At 48.9% G+C, this 19730-nt stretch overlaps 1 protein-coding gene across 3 annotated transcripts; it reads left to right on the top strand.

Moving 5' to 3' along the window:
• Window positions 1-4348: 4348 nt before the first annotated feature.
• Window positions 4349-19730, top strand: CCR9 (C-C motif chemokine receptor 9). Of its 3 annotated transcripts, none has more exons than XM_065935410.1 (3): window positions 4349-4436; window positions 11251-11295; window positions 17608-19730. In XM_065935410.1, the coding sequence occupies exons 2-3, from the start codon at window positions 11275-11277 to the stop codon at window positions 18688-18690; spliced, it is 1104 nt and encodes a 367-aa protein (XP_065791482.1). In that variant the 5' UTR covers window positions 4349-4436; window positions 11251-11274; the 3' UTR covers window positions 18691-19730. The 3 variants fall into 3 exon arrangements, with proteins under 3 accessions (XP_065791482.1, XP_065791481.1, XP_065791483.1); XM_065935409.1 differs by having other exon boundaries at window positions 4378-4605; XM_065935411.1 differs by lacking the exons at window positions 4349-4436; window positions 11251-11295 and adding an exon at window positions 15747-15912.

The raw sequence follows: 19730 nt of genomic DNA, 5'->3' as shown, positions 1-19730 counted from the left end.
TATAATCCAGGTCCTAAATGCCACCTCTTTAGTAAGCCCCTCCTAACTACCAGGTGTGAGATGCCCCCTCGGTCACTCCACCATCTCTCCGCTTTAATTTTCTGTCATTTAACTTGATATTTTTGGTCTTGTGTACTGCCCTATCCCTAGCTTTTACATCAGCGCTGGCACAGAGCAGGAACTTGGCAAATGGATATCGAATGAAGGACTCAAATAAGACCTTCCAGTGAGAAAAGGCACGTCAGAGCAGAAGGACTGATGTTTTATCATAAAGAGACGGTGTGAATAAAGTAACAAATCCTGCAACTGGTCTCATGATTCACTCGCTGCGAGCATAAAACCTCAGGAGGTGTGCATGACGTTTATTTTCCCTTATAAATTGCGCATATTTTCTGCAAGAACCTGGCGGCCACGCAATGAACTCTTGACCTCCTCCAGGTTCCAGAGACCTTCATTTCAATACCTTAACCATATCACATCCAATGCTAAACGTACCACCGCCTTATAAAACCAACACCATTCCTCATATCTCACTTTTATTACGGGCACCCAAGTCTTCCCAGAGCCTCTGAATGATTTTGCTCCCCCGTTCTGCAACCTCCCACCACTGCCAGTTCCCATGGGTCACCCGGCATGTCTCTCTCATTCCTTTCATTCCAACTGCTGGGCGTGGTGTGGACCACTCTTTCCCCCACCCACTGCCTCTGACAATTGTCTCCTGGGTCACTTCCCAACCTTCAGTGTCTATTCATGAGAACTGATATTAGCAAAAATGGCTACTTCTTTCCTCCTTCCTCTCCTTCCATGGTTTTAAGTGCTAACCACAAAACACAAAGAATTTAAAGAATCTAACACAACACTGGAAAGCAACTATACTCCAAAAAAAATTAATTGAAAAAAAAAAAAAAAGAATCTGTAGTTATCCTGGAAAGTCTGCACGACTTTAAGCCTCCTTGGGGGGGAGGAGCCCTTCTTCAAGTCCCTCTGCCCCCGGGAAGCGTCCCCCGCCAAGAACTGTAGAGTCAGCCGTCCTAAGTCCCGTCCCTGACACAGATACCAGCTGCCGAGATGGGGGTCAGTCTAGACCTACACTGTGCACCATGGTGGCCACTGGCTGTGTGTAATCCTGCTCTTCTTCCTGAATCTCTGATACATATTAGGAAAGACATTCCAAAAGCACAGTGGGGTCTTTGGAAGAGGACGGTGATAGATTTCCACTCTTCCTTGATTTAGCCGTTATCCTCCCTTGGGAAGTTCAGAGCATCTTGAAGAGGTTATCTAAATTCAAGTCAATTGCAATTAAATAAAATTTAGAGAAATCAATTTCTGAGTCACGCTAAGCACAGCTCGCGTGCTCACTGCTACACGTGGTGGCAGCTGGGCCATGAACAGCGCAGACACAGGATGTCGTTCCCACCACCTCGTAGAAAGCGCTAACGCATGGCCCCGCTCTAGACCCCCAGCACTTGGATGAGGCTTGTTTTCTCATTAATGTAGACAAGAGATGATTAATAAACTCTTAGAACATGCTGCTGAACTGCAACTATGCCACGACCTCCTGGTCCTGTGCTCACAGGGTTAGTGAGGAAAGAAAATCCTTATGAACTTTACTCCGTGGAAGTTTATCCCTGGAACTCTTTGTACCCACACTAGTCAGACCCTCACCACCAAATGATTGCCAACCCCTTCAAGACACTTTGGACTTCCCAAGGGATGATAAGGCCTGAATCAAGGAGGAATGGAAATCTAGCACTGCCTTCTTCCAATCTTGCAAATCTTCTTCCAAATCTTCCACTGCTTCTGGAAGATGACTTTCCTAATACATAACGAAGATTCAGGAAGAAGAGCAAGATTACAAACCTAGCCTTAGATCTGGAGACCTTGGAAAGCAGAAGACTGAAGCAAAACTCATTTGTTCTCTGCCAGAGACTGTGTTAGACACTCGGAATGTGGGGACAAACAAGAGGGAACCCAGACGTGGCTCTTCCACTGGCCCCTGTGACGAAGTCACCTTGGGCCTTTCCTCTGAGGTAGACCTGAGTCGCTGTGGGCCACAGATTTCATTTCACAGTTAGTCCCTCACTGACCTTCAACTCCAGGTGCAGTCCTAAGCCCCGGGACAGAGGGCCTGCACCCAACCCCTGCTCTCTAGAGCTCATCTAGGTGAGAACACAGAGAGAAAAACCCTGTTGCAAAAGGGAGCCGGCAACGGCCCATGATCACCCAGCTCCGAATTCTACCTGCAGAGAGAGAGAAACACAGCAAAGAAAACAAGAGAATGGGGAGTCCCCTCTGAGGAACGAAACCAAACTGAGTGACAGCAAAAGGAATCCCACTTGTCCCAGGCTTACTGGAGATACCAGAAGTTCTCCCTACTGCCCCTTAGCATCTTCCTGCCTCCCTGGCCTCGGCATCCCACCCTCCTCTGCAACCCAGGGAAAACCTGGGAATTCCAAAGTGGCTCATCTAGAACTTCTGGATCGACTTCCAGAACACGTGGACCGCGGGGGCGGGGGCGGGGCCGGGGCCACATAGAAGAGAGAATTCTTCCCACAGCAGCACACTGATCCCTTCTCTGCTTCCCTGACCACCGCCCCCAATGCCCCTCTTCCCACCAGACTCACCAGCCACGTGGTGGGCAAGCAGCCCGAGTCAAGAGGAGGTAGAAAGCACAGCCATCTTCCTTGCCCAAGGCGTTTGCCCTTGTAGTGCACGGCTCAGCCTCCTGGAAGCTTTCCTGGGTCCCAAGCAAACATAAGGAAGGAGCAACATCACTGCTCCCTCTGCCAAGACTCCCAGAAATCAGTTGGGGGGGCCCCTTCCTTCTCTGTCATCATTTGCCAACCCCAAGGGAGAAGTGAAAGGCCACGGTGTTCAGCCGATTCTCAGTCAGGCCCCGTTTTAGACACGATGCTCAATGAATGTGGACGAGGTTAGGGAATTCACGGCTCCCTCAAGGCTGCTGAATCAGCCACTGCTTTCATTCTTACTGCTCACTGTGCTGTACGTTTCATATGGGCTACTTGTTGGCCTTCCCATTTAGATAATAAACCCACCTGCATCTTCTGCATGGCTTTGCTCTGTAGGAACTAATGATGGCTGTGATGAATGGGTCCTGTGCCTGGAAGAACAATGCGAAGGCCACAGGACAATATATAATACACTGAATAGGTGAACTCAGTCTCACTGCAGTGAGACTTTCTCCCCAGAACAAATCTGAAAAAAAAAAAAAAAAAAGAGTCTTTGCCATAATGACAAAAGAATCAACTGGAGTCTTTTCTCTGTTCTGGACATCAGAGGCTGTTGACTGCAGTTTTTCTTTCACAATTATTCCCCAAATGCCCCACAAATACCAGGCATGGTGCCTGACCCTGGGACCCAGAAAGGTGCAACTGTGTCGTGTTCGAAGGCCCCACCATAGCTGCTGTGGCCGGTGAAGACTTGCACGTGTGACTTCGTTAAAAATATAACCTGTTTGTTTAGGCATTTTTCAAAATGTCACCTGAACACCCATGATCAGTAAGATGAAAGGCATCATTGATGTTGACATATCTCATGGATAGTGGTCACATCAGACCACTATCCATCAGAATAAAATCTTACTATGTTTGACCTCAGTTTTAAGGGGTTCCTGGCTCTCCAATGCTCCCTGCGTTCCCAGATGTGTGTGTTTCATACATGACCTTCGAAGGTGGCACTGCCATCTGATGGATTTTGGAGATGATGGGCCTGCTCCTCACCTGTGCCGTCTACCACGGTAGCCACGGCCACACACGGCTGTCAAGCACCTGAATTGTGGCTACTGTGACTCGGGAACTAGTGACATTGTAATTAATTTGAATTTAAACAGGCAGACGTGACTCGTAGCTGTGGTACCATAGTAGCCATGGTATTAGCACAGCTGTATGGGTTTAGGTATATCTAAGGTCTAACGGGTCACACCGTGATGCTCAGGGCAGGGGGCATGGGTGATAACCACCCCCTCACAGGCCTGTCCAGACAATGAAACCTTAGAAAGGTCTACTTGGGCCAGCCTGCTCCCGATGGGACTCTCCACCTCCCCATTCCCTGAAAGGAGCCATGCTGTCTAGGAAAAGAAATGGCTGTCAGACGATCAGTTTGTCTGAGCATCTTCAGAGAAGACAGTTTTCCCTTAGCCCAGCACTTCTTGGCTTTTCAGTTCTGGTTGCACATCACCAACTCTGCTGATTGCTGGAAGCTGCAGCTGGTGACTCCCTTCTCCCCACCCTCCTGGCCACCCCACCAGTGACAACTCAGGCAGGGGTGACCTGGCTTCCTTTCTGTTTTCTACGGGGAGCAGCCTGCTCAGAGCTCACAGAAGGCTTGCCCCTCGTCCCAGGCAGAGAGCAAGCCAGGCCCTTCCCCAGAGCCGGGAGGGCCGCCTCCTCTGGGAGCCTCGCTCGCTGCCCTCCCCCGTGAGTATCACCTTCCTCCTCCCCCCAACCCAGGGGTGCTGGGTCCTCAGTCGTGTGCTGCAACGATGGCTTCTAAAACACACTAGTTTGCTCAGTGGCCCTGAGCACTTGGCTAGAAGCTGCCGGGGAGGCGGAGGTGAATCAGGGGTGCCTTGCCCAGGCTTCCAGGGTGAGTAATAAGACTGCCTCCCACCCACACGTGTGAGGCTGGGGTTCAAGACAGTCTGTTCAGTGATCTATTCCTTGAAGGAGGGAGAAGCAAGGGTGGGGGACGGGTGACAAGAAGGTGGACCGGGGCTGGGAGAGTGAAGCCCCGATGAGGTCCCTGGGTCTGAGGGGCTGTCCCAGGGAAAGTGTGTTTTTGGCAGCATTCTCTGTAGCGGCGAAAAACTGGAAACAAGTGAACTCTGCACCAAGAGGTGACTGGTTAAATGAATCATATAGAATCCAGAGAGTGGAACACTTGGCAGCCACTCAATCTGGTGACATAACTTCACACTGAATTGGCATTAAAAGTGGTCTGTGGGAGATGGTTAACTAGACAGCGAGACAGAAAATGCCTTGGGTAGTCTGATTTCCTTTCCTTTACGGGTTATGTGCGTATTGTACGTATGTGGGATTGTGTTAGAATGTCTAAAAGACCGCATCTCAGAAGATTTAACACTGACCATCCTAGGAAAGGGGTGTTTGGGGGAGATTTTATTTTCTTCATTATATATGCTTGCTTTGGGGGATTATTTTTTCTTCATTGTGAATACAACCCTCTACAATCAGATAAAAGTAAAGCTGCTCTATTTTAAGTGACTCCTCACTGATTACTGCTTTGTCCTGTCAACATACCCGTCCTCATCAGCTCCTAGCTGGCTGTGGCTCCTTGGACTCTCTGTGGGTGGCCAGCTGCTGGGTGCGGGGCCGGGATGCGGGGCAGCCACCAGTGGGCGAGGCCTGCTCCTCCCTCCCCTCATGCAACAAACCCAAGTTCACCTGCCATTTCAGCATCTGGCGTCTGACAGCCTATTTTTCGGAGTACCTGTCCATCTGCTCTGAGGCCCCCGTGCATGCCCTCCCCTCACAGCCCCCGGCCCGGTGCAGTGCCTGCCCTGCGAGGGGCGCAAACCTCACCCAGGCGGCGGCAGCAGACAGGCTGGGGGACAGCTGAGTCCCTGCTGTCATGCAACGTGAAAAAGCTGAGCTTCCAAACAAAACCAAAAGCAAGAGGTGATTCAACTTCCATGTGGCACGCTGGACAATGATCAAAGTCAGGACCTGCCTCCTGACTCACTTTAGTATCGGTATCCAGTTTATTGGGGCTACTACGAGTAACTCTATGTGGATTCTCATGCTGGTTACCTTGAAGGACAGCAGAGAATAGAAAAATGATAGGTATTAGGGGATTCCAGGCTAACTTCTCTAATGGGCACTTTCCACTCTTAGAGACGAGCAGCTCCCTCCTTCTCGGGACCCTGCACACACTTGCTGCTTTCTGGCACTCACACCTGTGTGGACATCTACGTTTCCCTGACCTGGAGTCACATTTTCTCCCTTCACTGAATGCCCTCATGCTCTTCAGCCTACTTGTGTGCGTGCTAAGTTGCTTCTGTCGTGTCTGACTCTTTGCAACCCCATGGACTGCAGCCCACCAGGTACCTCTGTCCACAGAATTCTCCAGGCAAGAATACTGGAGGGGGTTGCCATGCCCTTCTCCAGGGGATCTTCCCGAGCCAGGGATCGAACCTAGTTCTCCTGTGTCTTCTGCATTGGCAGGCAGGTTATTTACCACTAGCACCACCTGGGAAGCCCTCTTCAGCCTACAAGAGCCAGCAAAAGTGTTGCCTTCTCAATGAAGCCCTCCTGGATTTTCCCCAGTGCTGGGGACTCGGCTTCCTTCTCCCAATTCCAAAATCATCTCACAGCATTTCCCATCATTGGTATTTGCAGCCATGACGTACCCACTGTTTGAATGTGAGCTTCTTGAAGACATGGATCATGTCTTGCACAGTATTTAAGCCAAGCAAGTTCAGGCGCATTGTGTAAATGAGCTGTGGGGTGAAGCCTGCTTCCTCATCATTGCAGAGTTCTCTGCATCCCGCTAAGAGCCTTAGCACACAGCACTGCACTTGACCCTGGAAACAAGCCTTTAGAGTAGGCCGGGCGACAACGTCCATTTTACAGACAAGGAAACCGAGGCTGGGGGAGGGCAGGTCGCTCCTTGCTAAGGTCCCAAGGCAGCAAAGGATGGGCCAGGGAGCAGATGGGGGCCGGCATGCACCCCCACCTCACTCCACTGGAGACTCCACGCAAGCAGGCTTTGTAGACGGGGTGGCTCCCGCACCCCAGCGAGGCCTCGTGGAGCGGCGGGGGCTGGGGGGACCTGGGGTGGCTCCAAGCCCAGCCCTCGTGTTCCCCCAGCAGACGGTTGCGAGGTCCCTTGCTTCCAGTGTGTTTTGTCACTTGTGGGTTTTCCCCTTCTCTTTTTCTCTCCTTCTCAGGGGTCAGAAGAAAATGAAAGCAAGTTCTGACACCTCTGCAGTTTGTGGAATAATACAGATGAAAACCATGTGACAAAGGGCAGGAGGAACAGATTGAAAGGCTCGAGTTGGGGTCTTTAGGTGGTGGGTCTAGGGAGGAGTATTTTTCATTTTCACCCTTGGGCTTTCTCCAAATCTTCTATGAGCCCAAAGCACCTTTATAACAGAAGGAAGATAAACCTTTACAGAGAGCTAGTGTAGGATTCCAAAGTCGCCAATAGTAGCCGCAGTGAATTTACTTGCTAGATTTATTCTTCCAGGGCTAAGTTCCTCCTATGGACAACTTTTGCAAACAGCTGTACAGGACGGAAGAGCGCTGGGGCTTTTTTTCTTCTTTTAAGCTGACAAGTTATTTTTATGACAGTCCTTAAAATAAAATGTTGTATACAAAGTAGAATATGTAAATAGGTTACAAAACCTAAAGGAAAAAAATGAAAGTCTCACTTTCCACTGGTCATCCTTGTTTAATCTCTTTCCAGAAAACACTTCGGTACTGACAGCCTCAAGTGTGTAATCTTTTATATATTTTTTAAAAAGATCAGGCATCATAATCTTCTACATTTTGCATATGTATACCTAAAAATTTTGGTGACCTCCTTGTAGCATTGTGAGGTCTAATTTATTCTATTTATTGGCTACATGCGGTTTATTGAATGAGTGTATCAGAATATTACCTACTGCTGGATACATAGGTTGCTTTTAGTGTTTTTGATTCTGGGGGGCGAGGGGCAGGGAAGCAACATACAGGATCTTTTGTGTTAGTTGCTCAGTCATGTCTGACTCTTTGCGACTGCTGTGGACTGTAGCCCACCAGACTCCTCTGTTCATGGGATTCTCCGGGCAAGAATACTGGAGTGGATAGCCATTCCCTTCTCCAGCGGATCTTCCTGACGCAGAAATTGAAGCTGGGTCTCCTGCCTTGCAGGTGAACTCTTCACCACCAGCGCCACCAGGGAAGCCGGTCCATCCACCCTTCTGTCCGTCCGTGTGAGTCCGTGCTAGGAGGGCGTGTTCCCAGCAGACGAGCAGCTGAGTCAGAGCTGCTGTGCTCTGTGCGTTCTGACAGACAGGGTTTAATCCCCCGCAAAGGTCACACAGATGTACACGCCCCACTGCTGTGTGGGGGCCCTGCCCTCACACTCTCAACAGCACGATTACCATCAATCCTTGTTTTCAGCCTCTAACTAGCTATAACCAAATCCACTCTTTCCTCTTTGTGTGGCCTCCTCCCTTGGGGATTTGTTTTCTCAGATATTCTCTGGTTAATATTTAGTCTTTCTATGCAAGTTAAAAGGAGGCGACATGGGATCGCAAAGAGTCTGGAGCTACATAGATACTAGAAATATATGAAGTGTTTTCTAACAAGTGTCTTAAAAACTATCTCCCTATTCCCCAAGATGTACTAAAATTAAATTAGATGAGTTGAGATTGTTCCATCTTAACTAAGCAACTTTTTACAAAGATTTGTTTCAGAGCATAAGAGAAAAAAAATCATAAAGTCAATGGGGCAATATGTAATTTGGGGGGAGATCCTTTGAAACTAAGTAAATTTCTTATCAAATGTTCACCGGCTAATTTCATCACCCATTGGTGATTTTCTAATTACAGTAATCCTCTGTACTTATCAGTTGGCACCATAAGGAGAGCTTAGTTTTCTCATTTATTTTTCTTAATATGGATCCACGGATCCTTATTTAACTGAATGTGCTATAATGACTGCCATCATTATTTAATTTAATGCTCAAATTGCCTCAGATTTGGCTAGTGGAACCCTATCAAGTTGGTGCCTCTGTCCTTTGACAAGTCCTCAATGCCTTTAAACACTTGCTTTCTGGGTTAAAAATCAGTCCCAAGTTCATCTTACAGTTTCCCTGCCCTAACTCTGAAATCAGGCATTTCTCCATGGGGTCTTGGTTCCTTGTCAGGAAGAAAGGTATTTAGAAACGAAGAGCTGGGCACCAGATGGTCATTATACTGTGTGTCCTTGCTTTTAGGTTGTCTCAGCAGACAGAGTCAGGAAATATGCTAAAATATGTAACACCTGTGGCACAGTGGGTAAAGAGTCCGCCTGCAATGCAGGAGATGCAGGAGACGTGGGTTCGATTCCTGGGTCGGAATGATCCCCTGAAGGAGGAGGAAATAGCAACCCACTCTAGTATTCATTCTTGCCTGCAGAATCCCATAGACAGAGGAGTTTGGTGGGCTACAGTCCATGGGGTTGCAAAAAAGAGTCGACCATGACTAAAGTGACTGAACAAAACACATCCACAGAAACTTATCTGTATCTATTTATAAATCGATTGACTGATCTATCAAACATCATCTGCTTAATCTCTTCTAACCCTAAAAGCCATGAGTTCATACTGAGCCCTCATACTGAACAGCCCAAGGCATTCAAGGCACTGCGGAGGAGCTACTGCAGGAAGGCTACAAGGAGGAAGTCCTGGGTGTCTTTCCCCCACCTGCTAACGGCCCGATATGACTCTGAAGAGCGACAGAAACGAGGAAGCTTTCATCAGATCTTGCTGTCTTTCTTCTTTACTTTAACCACTTTACTGAGATCAGTACCAGCACTGCAAATGTCTGAAGTACAGAACCCAAGTTCTGACATCGTGCACCCCATGAGCACCACACTATCCTTTCAGCGAACACACCGCTCACCCCAGGGGCTTCTTGGCCTGCTCTTGTCCCTTCCTGTCCTCTTGCCCTGCCCTTCTCTCTCTCTCTCCAGGAAATCACTGGTCTGCTTTCTGTCACTATTGATTAGTTCCCATTCCCTAGAATTTTATATAAGTGGAATCACACAGTATGTACTTTTCCCGGGTTATTTCGAAATTTATCCACATTGCTGTATCAACAGCTGTTCCAAATTCACTGCATGGATATTCCACGGTGACTTATTCACTCTACTTGGAGGACAGTTGAGCTGTTTCCAGTCATTGGCTATTACCAACAAAGCTGCCATGAACATTCATATAGCAGTCTTTGTATGGATGTAAGCTTGCATTTTTCTTAGGCTGATACCACATGATGTGTGTTTAATGGGTTTCCATAGTGGCTATCCCACCTAGGATGTTTCTTTTATTTTTTTTAATTGGAATAGAGTTGCTTTATGGTGTTTGTTCCTGCCGTGCAGCAAGTGAACCAGTTAATACATACGCACCCACCCTTCTTTAGGCTGCCTTTAGGTCACCAAAAGAGCATGGAGGAGAGTCCCCTGCGCCGTACAGTAGTGCTCACGAGTCCTTGTCTATTTTACACATAGCCGTGTATATGCGTCTATCTCAATCCCCCAATTCACATGCTGTGTTTTTAAAACGACTACACTCTTAGAAAAGCAGGGAGTCACGAGGCTGTGTTATGAAAACAAGAATAAAAAAAGTCCAAGAGGTTACAGTGGGATGTATGAGGGAGAAATTTCCTTCCAGAAGCCTGGGGCGTGGGCTGAACATGTTTCTCGGAAACACGCCCACTGAAGGTGTATAAGGAGAAATGCCCCACTCGGGCACAGACCCCTTCCTTGAAAGGAACCGAGCTGTTGTTTGCTTGGCCACAGAGGGGTGGGTCTTGCAGAGATTCAAAACACAAGAAAACAAGAGCGGAGATTTAGCTCAGTTAGTTTGGAGGCCCTCTGCATGAGACAACTATGTTTTCTTCGGTAAAGAAATGTAGGACTTCCTTTTCCTGCTGAAGTCAAGGTACAGAGCAAACAGGCCCTGACTTTGTAAACCGAGCACCCAGGGAGGTGCTGGGGTGCTGGGCCCTTCCTGGCGAGGGACTCTGATGCCGGCAGAGGCCACCTCACTCTGGGGTCCTGGTTACCAAGAGGCAGAGGCCACCTCACTCTGGGGTCCTGGTTACCGAGAGGCCCCTCCTCTGCAGTCAGCTGGAGCAGTCTTTTAAGTCTGCTGTCCTGCCGTCTTCAGGGGACACTTGGTGGATAAAATTGGAGTAGGGGCACCTGATAGAGAAGCTGAGTTATGAGAAAAAGGGTTAAGGTAAAAAGGACATGCTGGGAAGATGTCAAAACTCCTAAGTGCTCTTAAAGGAGAGGTTTCTTTCAACTCTACGTTAACAACCTAGATGACTATGAAATCTAGACTTGATTTGAAATCTATTTAACTCACCATCAGTATAACATGGATTCTAACTCTAGCTTGACATTTTTTTTTTTTTTTTTTGTTCATGAGAACAAACAAATTTAATGCTTTATCTCCATCTCTCGGCACTTGCTACTGTTTGGTCAAAAGCCAGTCCTCGTTCTGATTTTTGCCCTCTCTTTCTAGAAGCAAGTCTGAACCTGAGCCACCATGGTCCCCACAGAAGCCACAGTGAGTATGGCCACACCCTTGGGCTCCTTGAAATACACTGCATTTGGGGGCCTCTTCTCGGGGAGTGGGGGGAAAGGAGTGCTCTGTGGTTTCCCAGGACAAGAGTTCTGCTGAGCGGTGCTCCAGACACGTGGTCCGTGGCCAGCACGGAGGGCTCGGCAGACACGAAGCTCTGGAACAGCTCTGGGGTCCGTGTGTGGGGGCGGGGGGCAGAGGAGAAGGCTGTTTCAGATTTTACTCATAGGTGAGGGTTTTATGATCTTTACAATGTGCTTAGTCCCATGTGTCTGTTCTGAAACTCAGACAAAAGAGGGCAAAGGAAAATTCATTTGCTTTTAAAAGACCCATGGTGGGCATGTTAGTCGTGTTTCTTAGCAAACATTATATAGTCTTTACAAAAAAGCAAATAATGATATATATTTCTCTGAAAGAGGCTAATAGAAATGAGTACAGCTATTATCCAGAGAATCATTCATGATTTTATAGCCAAATATAATTAATTATAGAATCAAATAAAATTCCTATGCTTTACTTCTATAAAATGCTCACAAAAATATCTAAGGATTTTAATTTTGCTTTCTCAAAGGGAGAATCTGGGTTCTACACATAGGTATTGAAGTCAAACATTCTTAGTGGAGTTGACAATTGTCCTTCATACTGTAGCTTCCCCCTCACCTATGGAGAGTGGTGGTTGCCACCACTATTATCAAGTAAGTTATTTATCATATGCTGATGATATTTAGTATTGCATATGTGATCATGTTTCCCGTAACAACAATAACAATAACGAAAAGACAATTATTTTGGATCTGCTGAAGTAACAAGGTGCATGTTAAGTCACTTTAGTTGTGTTCGACTCTTTGCAACCCTATGGACTGCAGCCTGCCAGGTTCCTCTGTCCATGGGATTCTCCAGGCTAGGGCCTGGGGTTGCCATGCCCTCCTTGAGGTGATCTCCCTGACCCAGGGATCGAACCAAAGGCAGGTTCTTTACTAGAGCCACCTGGAAAGCTGAAGTAACAAAATAAGTCTCTCTTTTTCTGACCAAAATTAGAACCGTAGTTTCTCCTGAGACAGAATCTGCTCTTTATCCCTGATGCTGGAAACAGGGCTGATAACATCAGTCATTCGGTTTTATCATTTGGGATCTTGGAAAAAATATCAGAAATTTGCAAGGCAGCCCCAGAAAGGAAGAAAATGCACTCAGATAATGACCTTTTGTGATCAAGAGGTGTCTGGCACCACCTACACGGGGACAAGACAGGACCTCTGTGGCTATGACCTTGGTCAACAGCCATGACTTTCCTGGGGCCACTCTTCGGGGACCGGCCATGTGCCAGTCACCACCCTGGGCGCCGTGTTCCTTCTATCTCACAGTAAAGGTGGAGCCATGCTAGCAGATGAGGAAACTGGAGCTGGGAGAAGGGACAGAGGGCTCAAGGTCAAATGGCTCAAAGGAAGAGGAGTGCTGGGGGGCAGTCTTGGTCCCGGCTTCCCTGGGTTCCTCCCTGAAGGCAAGTGTCCACACGGCTCACTGGCTGAAAGTCTCCCCTCCTCGAAGGTGGGGACTTGCCCACTCCCACCAGTCCGAGTCCCTCCTTGCCTGTCTCCCTCCTCTTCCCTCCCGGCCCCCATCTCTCTCTCCAGCTGCGCATCCTGGTATAAGGAGCAGGGAAGAATGCGGCCTTGGCCCTCCACAGTGGCCTTTCCAGAGGTGCCTGGAGCTGGGGGAGGGTATCCAGAGACAAGAGTCAGGAGGGAGGCCTCGGAAAGTCGGGGGAAGATGGAGTCCAGGGGCTGCAGAGTCAGGGGAGGAAGACACACCTGCTCGGGCTCAGGAGCCGGGGCCTGTGGGTGGAGAGCCTGGCAGCGGCACTGGCAGGCAGTGCCTGCCCCTTATCTGCTGTGCACTGAGGTTTGCCCCAGCAAGAGGCAGTTCCCGGCTGCCCTGGGCAGAGGAAGCCACAGGGCATCCTCTGGTGCCCACAGTCTTTCCGGGATGGGCGGGGGGAGGATGCAGGTGGGGGATCTGACAGCCACTCAGCTCAGTTGCTGGGACCCAGACGCTGAGGCTCAGGCTTGGGGTGGCCACTGTGTGCTATGGTTTTTCCGGCAGTCATGTACATATATGAGCGTTGGACCATAAAGAGGGTTGAGCAACAAAGAAATGATGCTTTCGAATTGTGGCACTGGAGAGGACTCTTGAGAGTCCCTTGGACGGCAAGGAGATCAGACTAGTCAATGCTAAAGGAAATCAACCATGACTATTCACTGGAAGGACTGAAGATGAAGCTCCAATACTTTGGCCACCTGATGCAAAGAGTCAATTCATTAGAAAAGACTCTGATGCTGGGAAAGATTGAGGGCTGGAGGAGAAGAGGGCTCAGAGGATGAGATGATTGGATGGCATCACCAACTCAATGGATATGAGTTTGAGATGGCCTTGACCGTCCCCCAGGGGGTGAGGATTTGGGCCAGAACCTTCTGTTCCTTGGGTCTGTCTCCTCCTCTCTAGTGAAAGTCACTCAGTTGTGTCCAACTCTTTGCAACCACATGGACTATACAGTCAACGGAATTCTCCAGGCCAAAATACTGGTGTGGGTAGCCATTCCCTTCTCCAGGGGATCTTCCCAACCCAGGTATCAAACCCAGGTCTCCCACATTGCAGGTGGATTCTTTACCAGTTGAACCACAAGGGAAGCCCAAGAATACTGGTGTGGGTAGCCTATCCTTCGTCAGCGGATCTTCCCCACCCAGGAATCGAACTCGGGTCTCCTGCATTGCAGGCAGATTCTTTACCAACTGAGCTATCAAGGAAGCCCTCCACTGTAAGATGGTCTCTAACATCTGACAATCATTCTAAAAACCTGTTGAGCCTCTAAAAGCTCTGTCTGGGGCAGAAACCAAAGCCTATGTGAGCAGAAGGCAGTGAGTTCCCACGTTGCTGAGTTCTAGGTCAGTCCCTGGGCATGCTGTGAGGCAGTCTCTCGTTCACTTAGATCTATGACTATAAGGCACTTCTCTTCTTGATCAAAATTCTAAAAATTATCCGAATGATATAACTACTCCAATTAAGCAGGCCCCTGGGAATAACAGAGCCATCCCACCATGCTGCCCTGTCTAGGGCACATCTGTGGTGTGGAGTTCAGGGCTCCACATGCAGGCAGACCACCCTCCCCCCTCATTCCATGACAGGTGAGTCAAGGACCTTTCTCATGGTTTGCTCCACTTCTATTACCACCACGGACAAGAACACTGTCCTTTGGAAGTGGTTTCCTTGCCTGGCATGTAGTCTGTGCTTAGTAAATACTTGCTGAATGAGTGAACAAATCACATTATTTATTGCCAACGAACAAGAAATAAAGAGTTGTTACTCAAGCTTAAGGTGAGCATGCTGACCTCTTAGTCGGTCAAGGAATAAGATGGTGGGATCGCCACACAAACACCATCCATCCTGGCCCGGTCTGGGCCCACCCACCCCCAAGGATTGCTGCTTCTCAGAGTGGGAGAAGATTCTAGATCTGGCTCAGACCACTGCTCATGGTGGACCACAGGCTGTGAGCAGTGGTCCAGCTGGTGAAGATGTCATGTTTTTAAAAGGGTCTAAGAGCAACACAGTTTGCTAAGAAATGTTTCAAGGGAAACCTTGGGAAAGAGAACTTCTAGACATTCCAGTAAGAAGAGAATGTGGAAGAGAATGGTCAGCCCCGTCAGAGAGAGCCTGGGCCCTTGCCAGCAGTAATGACAGCCTGTTTCACTCTGGCCCCACGGCCCGTCATGTTCCGTAACAGGCATGAGGCAGGTACGGAGTGCACCCAACAGAAGAGAAAGGATATACATTCAAATAGGGTCAGAGCAAACTGACAGAACAGCGAGAAAAGAGGAAGAGTCAGAACTTGGGTTTTCAGCCTGAAACTGACCTGTCCAATGCGGTAGCCACAAGTCACGTAGGGCCTGTAAGCACTTGAAGTGCGGTCACTCCGACTAAGATGTATCCTGATTGTAAAATGCACTTAGTCCAAAAATAGTCTATGCAACAAAAGGATGTGAAATAGCTTGGTAACTTTTACACGGCTTGAAAGAAAGAAAGTGAAAGTGAAGTCGCTCAGTTGTGTTCAACTCTTTGCAACCCCATGGACTGCAGTCTACCAGGTTCCTCCATCCATGGGATTTTCCAGGCAAGAATACTGGAGTGGGTTGCCATTTCCTTCTCCAGGAGATCTTCCCGACCCAGGGATTGAACCCCGGTCTCCTGCATTGAAGGTAGACACTTTACCTTCTGAGCCACCAGGGAAGTCATTGCTTACATAATGAAATGATATTTTAGACATGCTAGGTTTCAATAAAACACATTATTAAGGTGAGACCCACCTATTTCTTTTGACTTCACTTGGCTACTAGAAACTGCAAAATTAAGGAGTTGCCTTATATTCCTATTAGGCAGCACTGGTCAAAGGGTTTTCCTTGGTTACTATACTTGGGCTACCAGTTTGACTGAGCTTCCCAATTACAAAGGGAATCCTCATCAGTCACAAAATTCATATGGTTCATGAGTTAAAAAAAACTCTCACTTGTCCTTCAGGAAATATGAAAGCCTCGCTTCACATCTCTTTTATAGGTAAGTGCCAAATGCACACCTGAGCTAGGTCTTGAGTGGACACAGCTGGACCGAAAGGCCCTGGAGGCGGGGCGCCCAGCGAGCTCCTCAGAAGCCACCTCGACACAGTCCCCGGGATAAACTCAGCGCAGCCTGTGGGAAATCAGCCTACCCAGTGCTCAGGCCAGGGGGCTCCAGGGCGTGCTCTCAGACGGAGAGTGAGTGGGAGATGAGTGGACTTCAGACCCTTACAGTGATCTCTTCAGGTCTTATTCTGACCCAGACCTTGAGAACAGCCTCTGTGGGTGGCTTCTCCAGCAAGAGCAGTGTCTCCAGGGCTCAGAGAGCAGAGAGGACGGAAGAAATGGCTTGGACACCTCAGAATTCCTCCTGGTAGCCAGCTGCCCCTCATCTGGAAGAGGGGCCCACCCCTACCTGGAAGGTCCAGGATTAAATGCATGTATATCCTGTACTCCACACCAGGTCTGGCATGCACTCGGGGCTCTGACAGTAGGGAAGCGAATAAGCTGGTAAATAAATGACATTTATATTTGCTGGGAGATTTTCAGAGGATCCTGTGCTTGAGATCCAAAGGGTGTTTACCCACCACTCATAGGTAGGAGTACAAGTCTTGACACAGGTGGACAGGTGTGTCCAGGCTTCCCCTAGCCTAGGACATGAACTTGTCCTCTGTCATTGTCATAAAGACGGCCAGCACTTTGATCATCCGATGATACAGGCTGGCCTTGTGGTCTTGAGGAAATTCCTTCAATTACAGGTTTTTGTGTGTGAGTTCAATCACTCTGAAAATATGCCTGGAGAGTCCTTAGCTGTATAAAGGATGTGTGTGTGTGCATGCGTGCTTGTGTGCACATCGTGAGGGTGTGAGCACAGGTGTCTGAATGTGTGCATGCACGTGCGGGGGTGTGTACATGTGAATATGTATGTGCATTCATGTAGGCACACTTGTGTGCACGTGTCTGTAAATGTGAGGGCTTGTGAGGGCTGGCTTCATGTGTGTGTCGCACAGGGCGTCATGCTTAGAAGTGTTACTTGCTTGAGTTAATGCTCTGCTGTCTTGAAATTCCTAACAAATTCTGAATAAGAGATTCTGAAATCACATAGCCAATGCCGGTTTCTACGTATGTGCATGTACGTGAGGGTGTATACATAAGCATGTATGCTCATGTGTGTGCACACGTGTAAGTGGCTGCATGTGTGACTGTTGCTGCTCAACAGAGGATTCATAGCTTTCAGAGGACTCGGGAATCTGGACCCAGAGAAGTGTGAAAGCCTCTGAGGACCTTTTAGGGAGCGCAGAGTAGACAGGAGAAGGAACAGCCAGACTCGTTCACTGAGTTGGCTAAGTTCGCCCACCAGTGGCCCTGAGACCTTCTCTCCATCCCGATGGAGCGCCTGCCATGTGGCCTGTCACTGTTCCTTTGCTTGCGTGTCTCTTCCCAGAGGAGGAAAGTTCCACGAGAGTGGGAACCACACCTGACTCTTCAGCACCTGCTTAATAAACATTTGTTGAATAAATAAATCATTTACAACCTAAGCAGGTGCTCTCAGAAGTCCTACTTCCCACACACACATTTCTTCTGCCTTCTCACAGCCTTTTGGGGTTGGAAGGTCCAAGGGCTCCATGCCTTTGCGATCAGACAGAACCTCCAAAAGCCAGCCCTTGACCCAGGGTCACCTTGTGTCTCCTTGCAGAGCCTAATCCCTAACCTGTCAGATGACTACGCCTACGATGGCACGCCGCCCATGGAGTATGACGGCAACTTCACGGACTACTTCTGTGAGAAAAGCCACGTCAGGCAGTTTGCGGGCCACTTCCTCCCACCCCTGTACTGGCTCGTGTTCATCGTGGGGGCTGTGGGCAACAGCCTCGTCATCCTGGTCTACTGGTACTGCACGAGAGTGAAGACCATGACCGACATGTTCCTGCTCAACTTGGCCATCGCCGACCTTCTCTTTCTCGCCACCCTGCCCTTCTGGGCCATTGCCGCCGCTGACCAGTGGAAATTCCAGACCTTCATGTGCAAGGTGGTCAACAGCATGTACAAGATGAACTTCTACAGCTGTGTGCTGCTCATCATGTGCATCAGCGTGGACAGGTACATCGCCATCGCGCAGGCCATGAGAGCGCAGATGTGGAGGCGGAAAAGGCTCCTCTACAGCAAGATGGTCTGCTTCACCGTCTGGGTGATGGCGGCCGCGCTCTGCCTCCCCGAACTCCTGTACAGCCAAGTCAAGGAGGAGCACGGAATTGCTATCTGCACCATGGTCTACTCCAGCGACGAGAGTACCAAACTCAAGTCGGCTGTCTTGACCCTGAAGGTCATTCTGGGCTTCTTCCTCCCCTTTGTGGTCATGGCTTGCTGCTACACCATCATCATTCACACCCTGATCCAGGCCAAGAAGTCTTCCAAGCACAAGGCCCTGAAGGTGACCATCACTGTGCTCACCGTCTTCGTCCTGTCCCAGTTCCCCCACAACTGTGTTCTGCTGGTGCAGACCATCGACGCCTATGCCATGTTCATCTCCAGCTGCGCCCTCTCCATCAAAATTGACATCTGCTTCCAGGTCACTCAGACCGTGGCCTTTTTCCACAGTTGCCTGAACCCTGTTCTCTACGTTTTTGTGGGTGAGAGGTTCCGCCGGGATCTTGTGAAGACCCTGAAGAACCTGGGCTGCATCAGCCAGGCTCAGTGGGTTTCATTCACGAGGAGAGAGGGAAGCCTGAAGCTGTCATCTATGCTGCTGGAGACAACCTCGGGGGCTCTCTCCTTCTGAGGCGGCTTCTCTGAGGTGAGCGGTCCTTTTGGAAGTGTCGAGAAATTCAGACACAGCTTCCCTTACTGATAGGCCAGAGAGAAAGTAAAGAAGGAGAAGGAATGAGAAAAGGGAGGTAGAAAACTCAGAAAGGGATGAATTTGAATAGCATTATTACTTTTGGTCAGGATTTGCCAAGGTGGACTCTTTAAAACTGACTGGCCATCCCAGGAGACTGCTGACTGGCTCCTGGCTGCAAAGCCTGTGGCTTTCAGAGGAAAATTAATGAACGACAGACACCACAGGCCCCTGTGGCTTTGCTACTTGCCTGAGCATTAATGCAGCTGTGCCCTAGAGAAGACGTTTGATTTCTCAGAGCAATGGGAATCGCTGCGGCTTCAGTTCTGACGCAATCTCTTCCAAAAGAAGACACAGAAGCATCACCCGTTGCCACAGTCCACGAATACACAAGGCTTCATGAAAGCTTCTGTCTTTGCAGAATTTCTACTCTGGTTTTGGAGGCTGATACCCATGGCAGGTGTTGCTCTAGAATCCTTCCAAACAAGCTCAGATCTAATTCCCTTCTGCTCTCCTTGATCTATTCTGGACCAGTTGGGTCCTTGTTCCTGTTCTGAAACTATCTGCAGCACTGGTCATTGAGCCTCTGGGCAACTGACCATACCAGCATTTCACCTGAATTCCGCTGGCTTCCAACCCACGTCTTCTGGAGGCTCTGTGATTCCTCACCTGGCTGCCATGCTGATCTGGGCAGGATTCAGCTTGTCCCCTGGTGCCATGGAAGTGTTCTTCACAACCTGTGCAGGGACAGTAAGAACCTGGGTTGGTGGGGATCTGGTTCCATTAGAGCTCACTCTGTTGAGTGGCTGGTATGATGGTCTCCTCTATCTGCTCCCTATACAATGGACTGGCCATATTTGCCCTCTTGTTTCTGAGACTACTGGAAGGATATCTGCCTTCATGCTTCTCTTTTTCATATTGTATAATGCTAACATTTTTTTTAAAGCTTTCAACTTAGAGATTAGCCTGAAAAAAAAATAATG

The sequence above is a fragment of the Muntiacus reevesi genome, chromosome 4 (assembly GCF_963930625.1).
Source record: "Muntiacus reevesi chromosome 4, mMunRee1.1, whole genome shotgun sequence".
Classification (NCBI taxonomy): domain Eukaryota; kingdom Metazoa; phylum Chordata; class Mammalia; order Artiodactyla; family Cervidae; genus Muntiacus; species Muntiacus reevesi.
Note: the sequence above shows the minus strand (reverse complement) of the source record. Positions and strands in the feature narration are given on the sequence as shown.

Coding starts and splice junctions, on each gene's coding strand:
- CCR9 (XM_065935410.1), top strand. CDS start 11,275: ATGGTCCCCACAGAAGCCACA. Junction 11,296..17,607: donor TGGTCCCCACAGAAGCCACA/GTGAGTATGGCC, acceptor GTCTCCTTGCAG/AGCCTAATCCCTAACCTGTC.